This window comes from Symphalangus syndactylus, chromosome 10 (genome assembly GCF_028878055.3).
Source record: "Symphalangus syndactylus isolate Jambi chromosome 10, NHGRI_mSymSyn1-v2.1_pri, whole genome shotgun sequence".
NCBI lineage: Eukaryota > Metazoa > Chordata > Mammalia > Primates > Hylobatidae > Symphalangus > Symphalangus syndactylus.
Window position 1 is genome coordinate 103,668,197 of NC_072432.2, and position 19,337 is coordinate 103,687,533.

The window sequence follows — 19,337 nt, forward strand, 5'->3', positions numbered from 1 at the left end:
CAGCACTCACATTCTGTAATCATCTGGAAAAGAGTCACTCCCTGTGCTTGTGGAATAAAGCTGAAGAGCTGGCATCTGAGCTATCACATCCTGACCTAATGTGCTAAGCCTGAATTTATAATCTAAGGAGACATGTGAAATGCAGACTTCCTTATTTGTGTCTCATTCCCAAGTTATTGGGAGTGAAATCTGTGTCTGACAGTCACTATCTGGGGCAAACATGTTTTCTGCTTGGCTGGAATTCTGCGTGTGTGACTCCTGACCAGGGTTTTCCCAGCAGGCTCCAAAGTCATTTGCTGTTATGAATAAGCCAGTGATTCAGGCTTAAACTGTACTGATCTCAGAATTATGGGCTTCTGCTATCTAAAGCCAACAGATAACACTGACACCACCTCTCAAATCAACCTAGGTGGAGGCAGATGTTTTTGGAAGAAAGGAGCCTCAGTGAACTAAAAGAACAAAACAGGAGTAACTTGAGTAGCTAATATTTAGTGAGGGTTTTCTCTGTCCATCGAATGTGCTGGGTGTGTTACTCATCTCATTTAGTCCTCACTACAGCCCTAGGAAACAAGTTCTATTATGATCTCATTTTAGAGATGAGGAAGCTGAGGCACAAGTAGCCAGTGGTAGAGTAGATACAGAAACGTCCTTCTTGCTTTTGAATCTCTGGTGAAATAAAGTTTAAAGGACCAGCTCACAATGATTCCAAGAGAAAACCATCTTTAATTGCTCTGCTGCACTCCATTAAAGCCCACCGGCCGGGCGTGGTGGCTCATGCCTGTAATCCCAGCACTTTGGGAGGCTGAGGTGGGCAGATCACTCGAGGTCAGGAGTTCCAACCAGCCTAGGCAACATGGTGAAACCCCATCTCTACTAAAAATACAAAAATTAGCCGGGCTTGATGGTGCACACCTGTAGTCCCAGCTACTCTACTCGGGAGGCTGAGGCAGGCGAATTGCTTGAAACCAGGAGGTGGAGGTTGCAGTGAGCTGAGATAGTGCCACTGGACTCCAGCCTGGGCAACAGAGTCAGACTCTGACTCAAAAAAACAAAACAAAACAAAACAAAACACACCAGAGGTCCCAGGGAACAAGCCAACTCTTGTAGGGTAGTCTACCGAAAGTGGTCCAGAGTCAGAAACCAAGAGTCAGAAACTGGTAAGCCAAGTTCCATTGTGCAATAAAAAGTACTCAACAGAAAACCTTACGTCAGGGTGCTGGTCCACACTGGTCCAGCTTCTCCCACTCCTCCACAGCTCTTTTTTGATGCCACCAAGCTCTCTAACTCCAGCCATGAAGTGGACTGTGACAAAACTACTCTACCTCTGTTACCTCATCTCTCCCTTTGCCTCGGGCCACAAACTCACACCCTCCCCTTTGGCTCACCCCTAGCCCCCGCACTCAGTTCACTAGGCCTCTTCAAGGCTTTCCCCCCATTATTCCCCTGACCACACACACACTGGAGGCACATACCTGGATCTGCTGTGATCCCTCTAATGTGGCAAGGATGGCTCAGTGCAAGTTCCTAGGCTGGGAGCTCTGACCTCCTTGGGGCCCAGGCGAGGGCCCTTCCCTCTCTGAGGCCCTTCCCTCTCTGGGGCCCAGGTGAGAGCCCTTCCCTCTCTGGGGCCCAAGTGAGGGCCCTTCCCTCTCTGGGGCCCAGGTGGGGGCCCTTCCCTCTCTGGGGCCCAGGTGAGGGCCCTTCCGTCTCTAGGGCCTACAAGAGTAGCTGATTCCCCTATCCCAGACCTTCCAGAAAGGGTTCTTGGAGAGTTTTAAATACTCTGTTTGTTCTGATGTTGTCCCAGCCACATCCTGGCTTTTATTCTTCCTTTGGACCCTGCCTTCTCCCACTCCTCCCTTCTCTGAAGGCCCATCCCATCCAGACTTCAAGCTGTGGAGAGGGGCTCTCAGATGGCTACTCTCAGGGTCACTGTTCACATGGGTGGTGGGATCAGTGGGGAGGGGGAGACAGCCGAGCTGCAGTGGAGCCCACAGCTGTGGGGCCACCAAGAGGATGATCCTCGCCCAGAAAAGGATCATCCAAGGCTGTTCTCAGACCTCTGCTTTCCACTGGCAATGCAGAGAGGCACAGACACAGTGAATGAAACTCAGGGTCAGGAGTTCTACTCTAGTTCCTACTTCTTCATCCTCTTTACCCCTTTAGTGACTTTTACCATGAAAATATTACAAGTGAGAAACTCCCTATGACCACACAAGAGTCACCCTGATCCCTTGCAGGACAGAGCATTTGATCTTCACTAGGCAAGTCCACATTCACCTAACCCTTGAGGTACCCTGGAGTTCCACTAGGAAGGTGGAGGAGGGTGTCACCCCTACTTTGCAGATGAATTGCGGGGACCAAAGGTGCAGCCATCACACAGCATGGTGGCAATATTGCTGAGAGAGTAAGCACTTTCTAAAAACGTGTGCAGACTTCTATCAACCACCTGTCTGTGAGGTTTCGGGTCACTGCCTATGCAAAGGGTCTAAGGAGAGAGACAGACGACCTCTGCAGATCCTTCAGAAAGCCAGCACCCCTCACAGGGGGCTCCAACCAAGGAGATGCCAGGTCCTGATATGGAGGTCCAAGAACACAGCTAGTCCTCTGCTTTGCACAGGCAGCATGGTGGGGAAGATGCTCATAGCTAAGCTTCTGACTCCCTGCAGAGTCTCTCAGGCACTCTGTCCTGCTCCCCTTCACCTCCATTTCCCTTCTTGCTCTAAAACAGCACCCCTGCCTCCCCAACATGGCCCCTCTCCTGAGGAGATCCTCCGGCCAGAGGTTGAGTCTGAACCCAGATGGCAAGAGAGAATTAGCATTGAGCCCTACTGAGCCATGAAGAGAAATGAAGAGGTGAATATTTTACACCTGTAATTAGTCACACATGCAGAACTGTGCTCACAACTAGTTGCACCTGCAAGTGGTTAATTACTAAATAGCAAATGCAATTAAGCATTTACACATTATCTCCAGGATGAAAGCTGCCAACACAGTAGTCACTAGCATATGCATGATCATGCACACATAGACATACACACATGCATATACAGGGGTACACACACACTCGCCAATGAAGGAGTGAACACAGACAAAGCAATTCGACCTGTGAGGCTGGAGACTGAAAGTCACTAAGGGAGGCCTCTTTATTAAAACGTTTAGAAGCTGCGTTATTACATGAATCTAGGTTACTCCAAGCCTTATATCGATATATAGGACACAGTCTAAGGCTCTGGCATCAGATAAGAACAGCATGGGATTGCAGATTGTTCTTTTGATAAGGACAGAGTAATCGTGGAAAACAAATTGGACCTACATGCAGGTCAGGCTGCAGAAAAAGCCAGTGCTTTCAGGCCTCACTGACTGTTGTTGATCCCTGATGTAAACCATTATTTAACTGCACAGGACAGAGGCTAGCCATAATTGCTATATTCACAGTTATTTTTTTTTAATCTGAAAATATCTCTTTGGAAAGTAACACACAAAATCAGAGAGTGACCTTTAAAAACTCTGTTTAATGCCTTCTTTGTAGCCCTTTCTTCCTTCCTCCAGTTTCTTCGAGCTGTGATACTGACTTGTCATATTTTTCAAAAATATTTCCTTTTTAGCAGCCGAGTGAGGAGGAATACATCTGTGTGTTTAATTGTAGTTAGTTCAGACGTGGTAGACTGAAGAACCTCTTCAGCGTAATGAGACGTGCTGAGGCACAGAACTGGTAGACTGAGGGACAGAGCTGATGATCAGGTTATGAGAGTGATGCCAACAATTTGCAGAACACCTTTCTTCAGGATACAAGCATTTGCCTGCCTTCTCACGCAGGAACACACCACCTCACTGGCAAGATTTGCATTCCATGTGAAAAGAATCAGCTCCTCTCTCCTCCTCCTTCACTCCTCCTTCTTTTTCCTTCTTTGCTTTTCTCTATTCTCCCTTTCTTCTTTCCCTCTCTCCTTCTCTCCCTCCTTTATTCATTCCTCAAAAAGGAATCCAATGATCAGAAATCACTGGATGATTTCTGCCTTCTAAGCCCTCACAGTACAACTGCAGAGGATAATCTTTGTCTGTTTGTTGTTTCCAGGTCTACGATTTAGATAAAAAAATTGTGTGAGCATTAAAGATAAGTGTAATGTAGCCATTGGACTTGGACTCAGAAAGTCTAAATTTAAATCTCAATTCTGCCACCTTGTAGCTGTACGATATTGAATGAGCAACTTAATCCCTGTGAGGTTAAACTTACTCATTTGTAAATGGCATAATATAGCCTACCACTCAAAGCTGTAGTGTGGGTTAAATTAGACTTAGAAAATTATCTGGCTTATTTTAAGGGCTCAATAATAACTACATATTAATAATTATTATGCTCCACCATCAAGGACTTCTTGTCAAGGAAGAATCCATTAATACTGGCTATCTTCATGGAAAGTCCAGCTATAGCCTGGAAAAAGTGGACAGATTTTGAACAACTTCAGCAAAATTATTAACTTCTCCAAAGAACATTTCTATCTCCATATGCTTAGCACCTAAAGCCATACCTGGGCACAGGGTGGGTACTCACTAAACATTTGATAAGTTGGTGGGTGCGTGCACAGATGCATGCAGGCATGGATGCAGAAATAAAAATGTGAAGAAGAAAAAAAGAATGACAGCATGTGGTTGTCATGTGGTACTCAATGCAATTTGCCATTTTTTTTCTAGCTGGGTTCCAGCATATGGTAAAACTGTACTTCCTGGCCATTTTGAGGTGGAATTAGACCATAATTTTAGCTCTGGATAGTGAGTTGTAAATAGAAGTAATATGTGTCACTTCTGAGCCAGGACATTTAATCCCAATCCAAGACCCTCTAGTGCTCCCTTTCCTTCTGCCAAATGACTACCAGTGACATGGAACAGACACCTGCCTACCCTTGATGAACATGCAGGATGAGGAGGAGGTAAATTTGTTCTGTTTTAAGGCATTAAGAGTTGGGGAATTTTTGTTATTGCAACACAACCTAGCCACCACCCCCCACCCACCCCCCCCCGCCACTGACCAGTACAGGTACAGTTAATCATGATGATGCTAATGACAAAAATCTAGCATGGCCAGAGTGCTGGTAAGAGGAGCACCATGTGGGAAATGAGGTATAAAAGGTTATTTGGGGCTACCTTTGACTACCAAGAATAAAGCAGATAGTGAATCTGTGTTTCAGGAGACCCCAGTGTGTTAGCAATGGTTGGGTACAACAAAGATGATCCTGTGAGGTCTGATACCCTGCTTGCCCTGTGCTTATCTCCCTTGATTAAGGCTTGAAGGAGAGGAACCTGTTGAGCTCATGGATAAAGTGCCTTGAATTCCCAGGAATCTGTTTCTTTGGCTTCTCCTCACTCACAGAGGTTCTCAGTACCTTTATTCTAAAGGATTATGGCAGAGGAAATATTGTCCCTCCAAGGTGATACAATGTTATGACTTACGAGCAGCAGGCAGAGAATCCTCAAGCCATATAATACTTAAGCCCCTAGCCTAGCCTGGTGCCAGGTAACTCATCTTACATGAAGACACACATGTCTTGAGTATTTATCCCCAGCAAAGGATGGCAAGAGTCACCTCTTCTCTGACCTGGTATGCCAGGGAGAACTAAATGGAACAATCTGTCAGGCCTCTCTTCTCATGTGGATGGAGAAATCTAGAGCCCATTGCTAGCAAGTCTCTCTAGATCTCCAGAGATTATCTTGCTCGTTTCTTTTCTTCTAGATATCACTGTACATTGGGCAATCTAGTCAGAAGAGAAAGAGTTTCTTGTGAGTATAAGAAAAGGCTTCAAATGCTTGACACCCTTCCCATTGGGAAGTGGTATCTATCTCTCCCTCTTGAATCTGGCTGGGCTTGTGACTTCTTCAACCAATGGGGTATGGCAGAAGTGATCATATGTGACTTCTGAGACTAAGTCATAAAAGCCATAAAGCTTTTTCCTTCTTCACTGGAACAGTCTCCTTTAGAATCCTGAAGCACCACATAAGAAATCCAATTGCACTGAGACCACCATGCTATGAGGAAGCCTAAGTCACATGCAGAGGGCATATGTGAGAGTTCCAGTCAACAGTCTCAGATGAGTTCTGCCTTCTGGTCATCTCAGTCCAGGTACCATGCATGTGATAAGTCTCTGGATGATTCCATCTCCCAGCCATTCAAATTTTGCAGCTGAGGCCCCAGATATAATGAAGCAGAGGTAACTCATTCCTGTCATGCCCTGTCAAAAACTACCATTGAGGTGTTTTGCTATGCAGCAATTGGTAATAAAAACACAATCTTTCCAGTTAAAGTCTCCAGCAGTGCAATGTGGGATAACCCAAATGACTTTTGCATTTGGGCCTCAGAGTAACAACAACAACAAAAAAAACTGATTAAGGGAGAGAGGGTCTAGACACAAATACCACCTATAACCATGTACTGACTAGATGGTCTTGGGTTGGTCATTCAAGCACTCTTGTTTCTATTTTTTTCCTTCTACAAAACAAAGAAAATCATCATCGACTACAGATGCTCCTTGACTTACAATGGGTTGCTCCTGATCAACTCATTATAAGCTGAAAATGCATTTAATACACCTAACATCATAGTTTAGTCTATATGGTTTCTACAGAAATACATATTACTTTTGCACCATTATAAAGTTGAAAAATCATAAGTTGAACCATTGTAAGTTGGGGGCCATCTGTAGTAACTCCCTTATAAGATTGTTTAAAAAGCAAATGGGAAAGTGTAACTTGCTTAGCCCTGTACAAACGCTCACTGTTGCTGTCAACAGAGTGAGAGAAGCCCTTTCTAAAATGTCTTCTTGAAATAAAGACCATAATCTGAAGCTATTTATGGAGAATGGAGTGACTTTCACACAAACATACACAGGCACATCCTTGGCTGCCTTTCTAAAGACAAAGGATTCCTTTGGAATAAAAGTCTAAAGTTACAGAAAGAACTGAAATGTACCAATCTGGTTGGCCTTTTTTTCCCCCTTTGAACATGCTCCTTTACCAAAGTTTAAGAATTATACAATAGCTTCCAAAGATCTAATCACTCGATTTCTTCTTCTTAATATTCCAAGTTAAAAATAGTTCAAATACACTTCTCTGTCAGTCAAATCACAAGGTAGAAGACACTGTACCATTCTAAATATAAGGTGAGAGTAATCATTTCCCCAAAGAAAAATTCTCTAACATCTTGATTTTGTTTCCTTGGAAGCTTTTATAAGCCACATTATGAGGCCAGAAATCCTAAGTGTTTGCCTGGTTTTGGGATGCCAGACCCCAAGGCCCCTAGCCCCACCCTCCATGAGGACAACATCATGGAGGAGAAAACCCAAGAAAGCTGGTCCTATTTTACTACTCTGAAGCCAGATGGCAGTAGTGTTGCCACCTCTCACATTATTGGGTAGGTCCCACAATGCTCTCTTATTCATTCCACACATCTGCGGTGAGTTTCTCCTAATAGCTCCTCCGTGCTAGGTGCCAGAGCCACAGCAGCAACCTGGAGGCTGTCCTGCACAGCTCACAGTCTCGTGGGAGGACCAGGCAAGAGTGCTCTGCCTGTGTAGTGCAACCAATGACACTGGAGTCAGATGCCCAAAAAGCACTGGGGACACTGAAGCAAGAGCTACTACAGACAGGGAAGGCTTAGTAAGGCTGAACTGTTTCAGCAGACCTGGAGTTGTGCCAACTGAAAGGAAAGAGAAGGGAAACCCAGGAAGAGGAAAGAGTGTGTAGGTGACACTGGAGCATGAAAGACCAGACTCAGTTCTGGGAACCCCTTAGCACCAAGTGGCCAGACACTTAAAGTGGGGCTGCAGGAGATGGAGCTAGAGAGGAGGGGCGGGGGCAGATTGCTAAATGCCCTGGTGCTAAGGCAGGGTTTTCAGACTTTTTCATGGGAGTAATGAAGACGTCTAAAGAAGAGCCTCCCATAGGTCGACAGGACTAGCTTTACTTTTTGGGAAAATCCCTGGAGCAACCATGTGGAAGATGCACTGAGGGGCCAGGGCAGGATCCAGGAAGACAAGAGAAAGCCCAGCTACAGTGGCTCAGGGTAGGGGCAGCAGAGAGAAAGGGAAGGTTGAGCTCTTCCACAGTGGAATGGATAGGACTTGGTAACTCAGTGGCTTGCGGGAGTGGAGGGCTTCTGAGGGGAGAAAGGGAAAACCTGGATCTTCAATTTTTGAGGCTCCACAAGCAAGTCACCTGCTTCCTCAGAGGGGGTGGAGGCAGAGGAGGCTGTGTGAGTGTGGCAGAAATACCAGGCTCCTCCAATGTCAATCCTGCTGTCTAAGGATCTTCCAAAAAGGCCTGGACACTGTGGAAAGAAAAACAGAATGGATGGCATCAGGCAGGTGCCTCCTTCCATTCTCTCCTTCACAGGTAGAACCAGGGCTGGGGCGGCAGGAGGCTCTGGTGCCAGCTCTGTTACGGGGCTTAAGGTGGTTTCCAACAGCTCCTGGGGTCAGGCCTCTACTCCTATCTCTCTGTGGAGCAACCCGTGGGCTCTAGGTGTGTTTTAGGGGAATAGACAAATCCATCCTCCCAATGATGGAGGGGGCGGGAGAAGAAGCCGAGAAGGCAAAGGGAAGGATGTTGAGGGAAAGTCGCAGAAAACAAAGGAGCACCCTCTACACACAGATGGGAAACCAAAGCAGGCACTTCACCAGGAGCAAGTCAGGGGGCCCAGGTGAGCCTTGGCCCTGGAGAAGACTCCAGGATGTCCTGGCCACTGAAGGAAAGTCTGCCAGATACATTCTTGGCCTTTCCATTTTTCTTGAAATGAAGGCATGTAAATGAAGGTACAGGTATTTGGGGGGGAGTCTGCCATGGCATGGGCTCTAGAGTGAGAATTAAAGGAATGCAGGATGCAGGAGTCCACTCTTCGTGAAGATGGATTTTCTGCAGGTTCATCCACCCCTCCCAGAGCACACTTTGCTGAAAGGCCACAGGCCTGGAGCTAGAGATTTTCCAAGGCATTCTCCTTCACATCCCAGGCTACTCGTGACAGTGGCGGCGCCTGGTGGAGTGTGAAGCACAAGCTGAAAGTCTACACAAGTGCCTCCTCTAGTGCACATTGTGGGTGGTTTGGAGGCTTCAAGCACCTCCACTCCTCCATTCTGCTAAGCTGTGAAGGTGAAAATGCAGATGGAGAAGCTACAAAGACATTCCTCCTGTGTGAAAACATCCTCAAGGAAATTTCAGAATTTTTCCTCAGCTTTATTGAAGTAAAATTGTCAAATAAAAATTGTCAGAGTTGTAATGTTGATGAACTGGGTTTCAAATAGAAATGAATGCCCTCTAGCACCTACATTTCCAAGGAGAAAGGCAGAGCCCCACAGTTCAAGGCCACAAAGTCTCCACCTACTGGGAGGCTGGGTGCAAGAGATTTATCTGAGCTGCTGTTTCTATTAGGACGGTTGTTTTTCTTAGGCCTTTTGATACAAAGTCCTGCAGGTGTTGAAGGACAAGCCCTAACGTTTTTTTTTTTAACCCCATAAGCACTGCTATTTGGAGTGCAGTTTTGCATACAAGGTTGTTTGTGGAAGTATATGTGGCATCACAGAAGAAATGTTTGGGCCATGATGGGTGTCACAGATGCATAGAGGAAGAGATGGGGTGACGTCTGGAGAAAGTGAACCCTAAGCTGAGATGCAACACCAGAGAAGCTCGCTAGATAAAAAGGGGAGCAAACCAAACAAGACAAACTGTCCTGCAACAAAATTAAATTTGTCTTTGATGATATTAGAAAGTTAGCAAGCAGGCCACAGGTTTCCTGTCATCTCAGTGTGGTTTGATCACCTTTCAACTTCCTGTGAATTGACCCTGCCCAGTGCTGCCCTTATTGGGTCAGGTGAGGAGCTGTTCTCCTGCATTTGCCAGGGGGCTGCCAGGCTGCAGTGCAAAGGAGCTGTTGCATTCAACCTATCCTGCCCTTGGCCCCTCCTCTCTGCTCTTGCCCTGGAATCTCTCAGATGACATCTGTGCCTGCTCCTCCCTAGCTGCTCCCATAGATCTTTGAATTCATGTAGGGGAACGGCAGTCCCAGTTAATGGCTGCAGAACCTGGCAAGAGCAGGGGTGTGTGTGTGGATCTGACCTGGTGACAACTAACTAACCTGTACAGAGGGCTTGAAATACCCCATCCAGGGCCCAGGCCATGGCAGACTCCCCCCAGGTGCCTGTTCCATCCTGCATTCTGTTAATCCACCCACTTCTGGTTATGGGTGTCAGGACCTTCAGCCACATATCATCTTATTTCTCTGTCTTTATTTCCCTTTTATCCAATATCCTCATCTAATGGCTTGATTCTGTTTGTTTGTTTGTATATGTCTGGCCCCATCTCCAGAAGATTTAATGTGGCCAATTTGTGTGCACATGTATGCATCTGCACATGCCCTTTAGGAGGCAAGATGTCGTCTTTCTCGCGCCGCCCCCCACCCCCCGCCCTCTTAAATCTTTCTATTATTCTATCTTTACGAATAGTTTTAAAAAAAAACACTGTTCTTCACTAACTTTAACCTATTCCTATAATGACTTCTTATCCATAAAGTGAGATGTAAATAATGTGACCTGCCTCCTGAGGTTATTGGTAAGATTAAATGAGATCATATAAGCAAAGCCCTCAGTACAGGACCAGGCAGTACATTGGTGCTGGGTGTTGGGTCAGTATGTGCTGCATGAGGGGCTACGGGAGACAGTTCTGGGAGGCTGTCTCTGATGCCAGAGTATCAGGAGCTGTGGCCCCCCACAGCAAATTCCCACCACTATTCTTCCCCCGAAGCCTGCCCTTCACTCTCGTACAGCCTATAGTATTTCTGTTCTGACTTTGCTCACTCTCTGTACATGCTCTTTAGCCTTACCCGGAAATCCACCCCAGTTCTGCATCCCCTGCTCTGCCACCAAACTCAGGCCTGCAAAAGGGATGGCAACCCTGATCCCAGCTCATTAGATATGGCATCTCAGGTCCCTGAGCTCTCTGAGTCCCCATAAAAGTTTCCAACATCGACTCCCTAACTCAATAGAACAAAGTCAACAGCTTTGGAAACAGCCTTCTTCCTACATTTAAAAATAAGATCATGAAAAGTCTCCAAGAAAAATCAATGCTGGCTTTTTAAAACTCCAAATCAATATGATGTGTGAAAGTTCTCATTAAGAGAGAGGTGGGGGAGGTCAGAAAAGCAAGGAGAATCAAAAGGGAAGAGATGGAGAGAGGGGAGGAAAAAAGAGAGACACAGGGAGGATGGGCGGTGGCAGGGAGGGGAGGGGAGAGCAGAGAAGGAGGAAGGGCAGGGAGGTGCAAGGCACAGGAGCAGCTCAAGCAGGAAGGGTGTGCTGAGAGCCCCTCCCCTGCTGGAAACAGGGAAATGCTGCCACGGATCAGAGATGAAGTCATGGGACTGCTGACTGCTGCTTTGGGGAGCTCACAGTCTGACTCAAGGACTTGGGAAACAAAAGGGCAAAGAGGAAAGAAACAGGCAATATGCTGAGGCAGGTGCCAACAAGAGGCCATTAGGATGTCAGCTGGCACTGGAGCAGGAAATCAAAAACTCTTCACAGAAGAGGTAGAGTTTAGGCAAGGCTTGAAGAAGGGTTGATAAGATTCACAATTTAAACTGTTGGCGTTGAAGAGGTGGGGTGGGGGTGGGGACACAGCACACTGTGCATGCAAGGTGGAAAATAATAACAGCTAATACACACTGAATGCTCTCTGAGGGCCAGCAGTGTTTTAGGCACTTTACAAGCATTAATTCACCCAATTCCCATAACACCCTAGGAAGCAGATTACTATCATTCCCATTTTACAATGAGGAAAGCAAGGCACAGAAAGGTAAAGTAACTTACCCCAAGGTCATACAGCTAGTAAGTGGTAGCACCAGAGTTCCAACCCAGGCAGTCTGGCTCCAGAGTCTACAATCTTAAACAAACTGGGTTTGGGGCCCGTGTGTGTATGTGTGTGTGTTTGTGTGTGTGTGTGTGTGTATGTGTGTGTGCACATGCATGCAGCCTTGAATGCTTACCTGTGACTCAGTCTTGGATTTAGGAAGATGTATCTGGGGAGAGGAGATGAACTAAGGTGTGCTTAGAGACCACTGTGACTGGATAAAGGCTAAAGGCAGAGAAATGGGATATTCCTCCAGCCCAGATGCAGCTCTATATCACTTCACAGCACTCTCTGAAGACTTGCCTTCCAGCCAAATCACCAACTTCCTGCTGGCCTTTGGGTCATCTCTCCTGTAGACGTGCTCCTCTTGTTTTTCTAGGTCAGACAAAACCTTTCAGCATTTCCCTAAAGGAATAAGGTACACTCTCCAGGCCAAGCCTTGAATCCTGCAGCTGCAGAGGTTTTCTCTAGGATTGAGTATTCCAGAAGTGCTTTCTCCCAAGGCTTTTTGACAAGCCCTACCCTATCCCACTCCTACCAACCTTTGGCATTTTAATTCCGCTCAGATAATTTATTTTTTAAGACTAGAAGACAAGCTTGGTGCGGTGGCTCATGCCTATAATCCTAGCACTTTGGGAGGCCAAGCCAAGTGGATTACCTGAGGTCAGGAGTTCGAGACTAGCCAGGCCAACATGGTGAAACCCCGTCTCTACTAAAAATACAAAAATTAGCTGGGCATGGTGGTGTATGCCTGTAATCCCAGCTACTCAGAAGGCTAAGAAAGGAGAATTGCTTGAACCCAGGAGGTGGAGGTTGCAGTGAGCCAAGATCGCACCACTGCACTCCAGCCTGAGCAATGGGAGTGAGACTTTATCTCAAAAAAAATAAAAATAAAAAAAAAAGACTAGAAGACAAACGAGGAGTGCTTCTCCTCAGTTCCTCTCCCACTGCCAGACCTACCATTGGTTGCCATAATAAAGAAGCAGGGGCATCTCTTCCAGGCTGAGCCAGAAACTTGCTTTGGACTTTGTTGGTCAACCCTGCCCTTCACTATCAGGTTCCCACTGTCCCAATCCCTGAAGAAGGCAAGGCAGCCAGTGAACACAGCCAGAGAAAGCAATCCTGTTGTTGTGTGTCTGCCCTTGGAAAGGGCTGCAGACCTGAGACTACAGGGTGTGCCACAGCTGGAGCTCCTGCAGGAGGACACATTCCCCACACCCAAGAAAGGTAAGTAACTGTGCCAGATTTATCTATGATCTGAACCAGACTCCAGTGCCTTATTGCTGGAACACCTATCCAGGCTGTGGAGGCAGCAAGAAGGGAAGCCAGACCAACCCCCCTAGCCAGAGATGGGCAGCTGAGGCCCAACCTGGGATGTGCAGGAACACAAGGGACATAACTCTGTCAGAGCTGCCCACCTACCCAGACTCTGGGTCCAAATAGGGTTGTCACAGCAAGGCAGGAAGGCCATTTGGCCTGCTCCCATTCAAAAAAGGCCTCAAATCCACACTGAGTGAATTACACTCACAGGACTGAAATGAGAAGTCCATCCACAACTTCAGATTGTGTCCCATTATCCAACCAGCTTGCCTCTTGGTCCCTGTGCATGTATACATTTTATAAATCTGACAAGTCTCTTCTTGTAGCATAACACACAGTATTGCAATTTTTGTGTTAAAAGTATTTGTTAGTTGAACGCAAATATTACTGCAATTTTGTAACCCTGTTTTGACATCACCTCTTTAATATATATTGTATATATTTAATATATAATATATTTATAATACATATATAATATATATTTATAATACATATATAATGTATAGTATTTAATATATATTAGATATTTATAATATATATAATATATATTACCTCTTTTATATGTTATATAAAATATATATAATATACTTATATATAAATTTTTTATATATAAACACGTATGATATATATATTTATATATATACACACACACACTCTTAGAGAAAGACCCCAAGATCCAGATGCTTTCTGTACAGTTAAGAAGCCCCACATGCAGCATTGACTCATAGCAAGGATGCTCTGAAGGAGAAGGAAGAGAAGGGGAAGGAAGGGAAAAGGACAGGTGAGGAGAGGCTGCCTCTTCTCTTAGAGGAGCCCTGGGAGGCGGATGTGGCCATGAGGACTGGTCCACACATGGGAGAGGCAATTCTCAGACACGCTAGTTTCTGTTTCTGGTCTGTAATGAAGACCTTCATTTAAGGAAGACATCTCAGCCAGCTCTGCTTGGGCTTCTTTTCTGTGAATTATTATAAGTGTTAATGGGAGTCTTCATTAAAGCATCATTTAAGAAATATTACAAGTTAAGTTCCTCTCACCCTCACAGGTCTGATGACTAAAAGTCAGCAGCTCCTCCCATTGAACTGAAACTAATTTATCGAAAAAGAATATTAACCCACTTGGTCAATCCAGTGCTGGAAATGAGATGGAAATAGAAGACAACATGAGTTTGCTTTTCTGAGAACAAACAGTATGTGACCCAATTTCAAACAGGCCAGGAGCCTTAGCTGTTCAGAGATAATCAAAGAGTAGGGCTGTTTGACAGGACCTGCTGGATCTGCAGGACATCATGCTGGGGTGGGAGATGGGATGGTATCTAAATGGACTAGTGTCCCTGCATTGAGGAAGGAGAAGGACCAGCAACCTCTGCAAATGCTTCACACCAGCCCTCACCAGCCAGGGCCTGCCTCTCACCCTATTCCCATCAGTGCTCCCTGCACTACAAATAAACATTCACATTAAGAACAGTGTGCTTGCTGTGCAAATGCAGCCCAGCTGCCCTCGCTCCATCCACCCATCCATCCAGACTGTTGTCCCTAAGCTCCTCCCATAAATTCCAGAGCAGACCCCAGGGAGACTGAATGTCATGCATCCACTCTACCTGCTACTGGAAAGACCAAGGGCAGAATGATGCCACTGGTGAGGAAAGTAAGTTGGAACTCAGGGTAGGGTCAGAATGAAAAGGAGGAGCTCCATTTGCAGAGAACAAAAATCCACTAAGCCCACTCCCAGTTTATTTAATCTGCTTTATTTTCTTCTGGTCTCTCTGTATCTTTGTACTGTTTGCATCTCAGATTCCCTAGGCCCCACACTTGATAAGTTAAGCCTCATTGTTGGAGTTGAAGCACTGTTAGCCAGTTGAAAGCTTCCATTCTAGCCGACTTTGCCTCCTAAACAGACTTCCTCTCCATCCTGCCCACCACCTCATCTATGAGTCACTTCTAACACCCAGGATTGAGGGCTGATTAGAATTTAAGATTATTTTCCCAGGGCATTAGAGAACTTCCTTTCTTTCAAGAGGTATCGGGGTGAGAAAAGGATAAAGCTTATATTTCAAGGAACAAATAATTTAAGACTGACGGGGAAAATGGTTTAATTGCTTATGTTCTTATTAGCCTCATTCAACATGGTAGGCGGGTGAGTGAGAGAAGAGCTTCGGAGCACTAACTGTGACAAACCTGTCTTGCCTGATGAACGTGTGAGACGGAGTCCAGCTCGCATCTGATAGCTGCTGCTGGCCTTGGAGCCCCAGCAACTGTCCCTGCACTGTGGACCTCTGCAGCCGTGTGGCCTAGGGGACTCCAGTCTCTTCATTCTTCAAATACGTGCTGATCACTCAGGATACATCAATTAACGAGCAGATCCCTTCCCTACAAACACACACACATACACACTCAAATACCACTGTCCTCGTATAGCCTACATACTAGTGAGGAGAGACAGATAATACACATCATAAATCAGTAAAGCTCACACTATAATAAGTGCCATGAAGTAAGACAAAACCATGGAAGGAGACGGGAGGCTGTTGAAGGTGATTCACACTGGGAGTAGTGGACAGGGTAGGGTTCCTGAGAACACAAAATTCAAGTAAAGGCTTGGAAAAAGTGAAAGAGCCACTCATACAGCTCTCTTCATGTTGAAATAATTGGACATCACAGGCAAAATGATGATAAAATGAACTGCATGCCTTAAACAAAAATTAACTCAAATTGATTACAGACCTAAATGTAAAACACAAAACTAAAACTTTAGAAGACAGCAGAGAAGAAAATCTTTGTGCCAAGGTTAGGCAAAGAATTGTTGAATTTGACCTGGCTCAAGTGAAAAATAATTGGTTAGATAAACTTGAACATATGGATTAACTGGACTTCATCAAACTTTAAAATGTTTGCTTTGTGAAAGACATTATTAAGAGAATAAAGAGATATGTTACAGACTGAAAGAAAATATTTGCAAATCATATATTCAACAAAAGGACTTATATCCAAAATATATAAGAAACTCTCAAAACTTTCAAGTTTTGATTTTTAAAATAAAAATCATGCCCTTGTTTTCTAGAGAGGTCCTTGGACAGGGCCAAGATAGACTGCACTGAGGGTTCAGGGAGACACACCTGTGTGTTAGAGACAGGTCCACTGAGTGTGGACTCCTGAAAAGTCCACTTTGAGACCTCATCTCAGAATGAGCAGATTTTTTCCAGCAGACTCCAGTGGGATATTCTTCTCATGTGCATCCATCACCTTAAAAAGTAACCAATGAAAGAGGATAAAAATTTGATTTCAAGTCTGATTTTTAGTCATCAGACCTGCGAGGGTGAGAGGAACTTAACTTGTAATATTTCTTAAACGATGCTTTGATGAAGACTCCCATTAACACTTACAATAATTCACAGAAAAGAAGCCCAAGCAGAGCTGGCTGAGATGTCTTCCTTAAATGAAGGTCTTCATTACAGATCAGAAACAGAAACTAGCGTGTCTGAGAATTGCCTCTCCCCTGTGTGGACCAGTCCTCATGGCCACACCTGCCTCCCAGGGCTCCTCTAAAAGAAGAGGCAGCCTCTCCTCACATGTCCTTTTCCCTTCCTTCCCCTTCTTTTCCTTTCTTTCAAGAAAGACAACAAACAACGTAATTGAAACTTGGGCAAAAACCTAGAACAGACACTTCACAAAAGAGGATAAACATAAACAGATGGCAAACAAGCACATGAAAGATCATCAACATCATGATTTACTAGAGAAATGCAAATTAATATCACCATGAGATACTATGATGCACATAGTAGAATGGCTAAGATAAAAAATACTGATAATACCAAGTGCTACCAAAAAGGCAGAACAACTGAAACTCTCACACTGATGCTGATGGTAATGGAAAATGGTATAGGCACCCTGAAAATTGATCTAGCAGTTGAACATGCAATTTCCATATGACCCAGTAAGTCCTTGCCTGGGTATTTGCCCTAGAGAAATGAAAATGTATGTCCTCTATTTATAATCAAAAATTGGAAACAATCCACACTCTCCTCAACAAGTGAATGGATACACAAATTATGGTACATCCATACAATGAAATACTACTCAGCAATTAAAAGCAACAAAGTATTACTACATGATACAATTTAGATGAATCTTGCAGGCATTATGCTGAGTGAAAGAAGCCAGTCTCAAAAGGTTGCCATAATGCATCATTTCATTTAAAAGGAGACAATAGGATCGTGATGAAAAACAAATCACTGGTTACCCTGGGGGTGGGGGATGGAAAAAGAGGAGACTATAGAGGGGTAGCAGAAAGGAGCTCTTGGTATCCCAATTGTGATAGTGGTTACACAAATCTATGCATGTATCAAAATTCATAAAACTGTCCACTTAAAGAAGTCAAGAAGTCAATTTTTCTGTATTATAATTTTTAAAAATAGAATTAAGAAGTCACAAAAATTAAAAAACATTAACTAATAAAAAACAATTTAATCTTGCAGTAATAAACTGGACAAACCCATAGCCATTTATGACTAGATGGATGGCTTCCACTATCTTCAGGGGCTTTACTTTAAAACATTTTATATACGTATGAACCAGATCATGTTGTCTAAGCCTTCTTGATATTTACTGGATCTCTTTAAATTTTCTACATTCTTCCCACAATTCATATATGGTTCAACCTAAGATAGACAGAAAATTACCTCCTGGCTTGTTTAATAATAAAAATGTTGACATCAACATCCATTTTGAAACCTTTGCAAAGTGTCAAGATTTTTGCTTAGCTCTACACATGCAGATTCTCATAAAGTCTTCACAGCAAACATGAGCTCAGTGCTGTTATGTCATCATTTAACATACTGAGGCCCAGACAAGTCACTCCATTAATAAACACAGAGCCAGGATTCAACAACTCAAGCTGCCAGCTCCTAAAACTATACTTCTATGGCTGTTTTCTCTACAGCTTTTTCCACCCTGGCTAGTTGCATGGTAAATGGACTCATGTCCTTGTTTTCTAGAGAGGTCCTTGGACAGGGCCAAGATAGACTGCACTGAGGGTTCAGGGAGACACACCTGTGTGTTAGAGACAGGTCCACTGAGTGTGGACTCCTGAAAAGTCCACTCTGAGACCTCATCTCTGAATGAGCACATTTTTTCCAACAGACTCCAGTGGGATATTCTTCTCAGATGCATCCATCACCTTAAAAAGTCACCAATGAAAGAGGATAAATCAATTATCATCCTTTTGTCTTAGTCCATTTTCTGTTGTTATAACTAAAAACCTGAGACTAGGTAATTAATAAAGAAAAAGGAATTTATTTCTTCCAGTTCTGAAGGCTGGGAGGCCCAAGGTCAAAGTGCTGCATCTGGTGAGGGCCTTCTTGCTGGTGGGGACTCTGCAGAGCCCTGAAGTGGTGCAGGGCATCACTTGGTGAGGGACTCAAGAGAGATGGCCAAATGGTAACAATATAACCATTGTAATATAGTTATTATATACAAGATCCACTCCAGTAACAGCTAATCCACTCCCTAGATAACTCATTAATCCATGAATGGATTAATTCATTCATGAGTGCAGAGCTCTCATGATCCAATCACCTTGCAAAGGTCCTACCTCTCAACACTGCTGCATTGAGGACCAAGTTTCTAACCCACGAACTTTTGGGGGACACATTCAAACCATTGCATGTGTCTTCCCAGGTTCTATTTCCTTTTCCTTTCTTCCTCCCTGACTAGTTAGTACCAATGTGTGTCATGATGAGGCTTCTACCACTCTCATTTTCATTTTTTTACATTCACATGAAATCAGAAAATAACCCAAGTTTTTCAATGTGCGTAGCACTTACTTAAAAGTCTTTATATATCTGGGCCATCAGTCCATTCATCTCATGCCTCAAGAAAATGCATCTCTAGAGGGGTCTTTTCACCATGTGTCCCTCCGTCTGCCTCACAGCTCTCCAAAGTTGGTCTTTCTGGGACCTCCCAGCCTTTAGAGTGAGGCTGGTTGAATAAAGGACAAGGCGGCTCTATTCCAAGCCATGGCAGAGCTGCCATGCAGGTGCCCCCATCCCTGGTTGCTGTGGTGGCCAGAACCTTCTTGAGCATGAGTGGGTTTTCAGAACTCAGGGCCAGAGGAGGGCCCTGTTCTAACACTGA

The 19,337-nt window shown here is 44.7% G+C and overlaps 1 protein-coding gene across 8 annotated transcripts in view; it reads right to left on the reverse strand.

Moving 5' to 3' along the window:
- EPHB1 (EPH receptor B1) overlaps positions 1-19,337 on the reverse strand; it is a 453,083-nt gene that overhangs the window by 261,859 nt on the left and 171,887 nt on the right. Inside the window, exon 1 of one of the 8 annotated variants that reach the window (XM_063611328.1) lies at positions 8,209-8,365. The exons of 6 other annotated variants lie outside the window; for them this stretch is intronic. In XM_063611328.1, the coding sequence (XP_063467398.1) occupies positions 8,209-8,350 (142 nt within the window). In that variant the 5' untranslated portion in view covers positions 8,351-8,365. Of the gene's footprint in view, positions 1-1,472; positions 1,566-8,208; positions 8,366-19,337 lie in introns of those variants that run through there. One more of the 8 variants, XM_063611329.1, reaches the window with a different exon arrangement.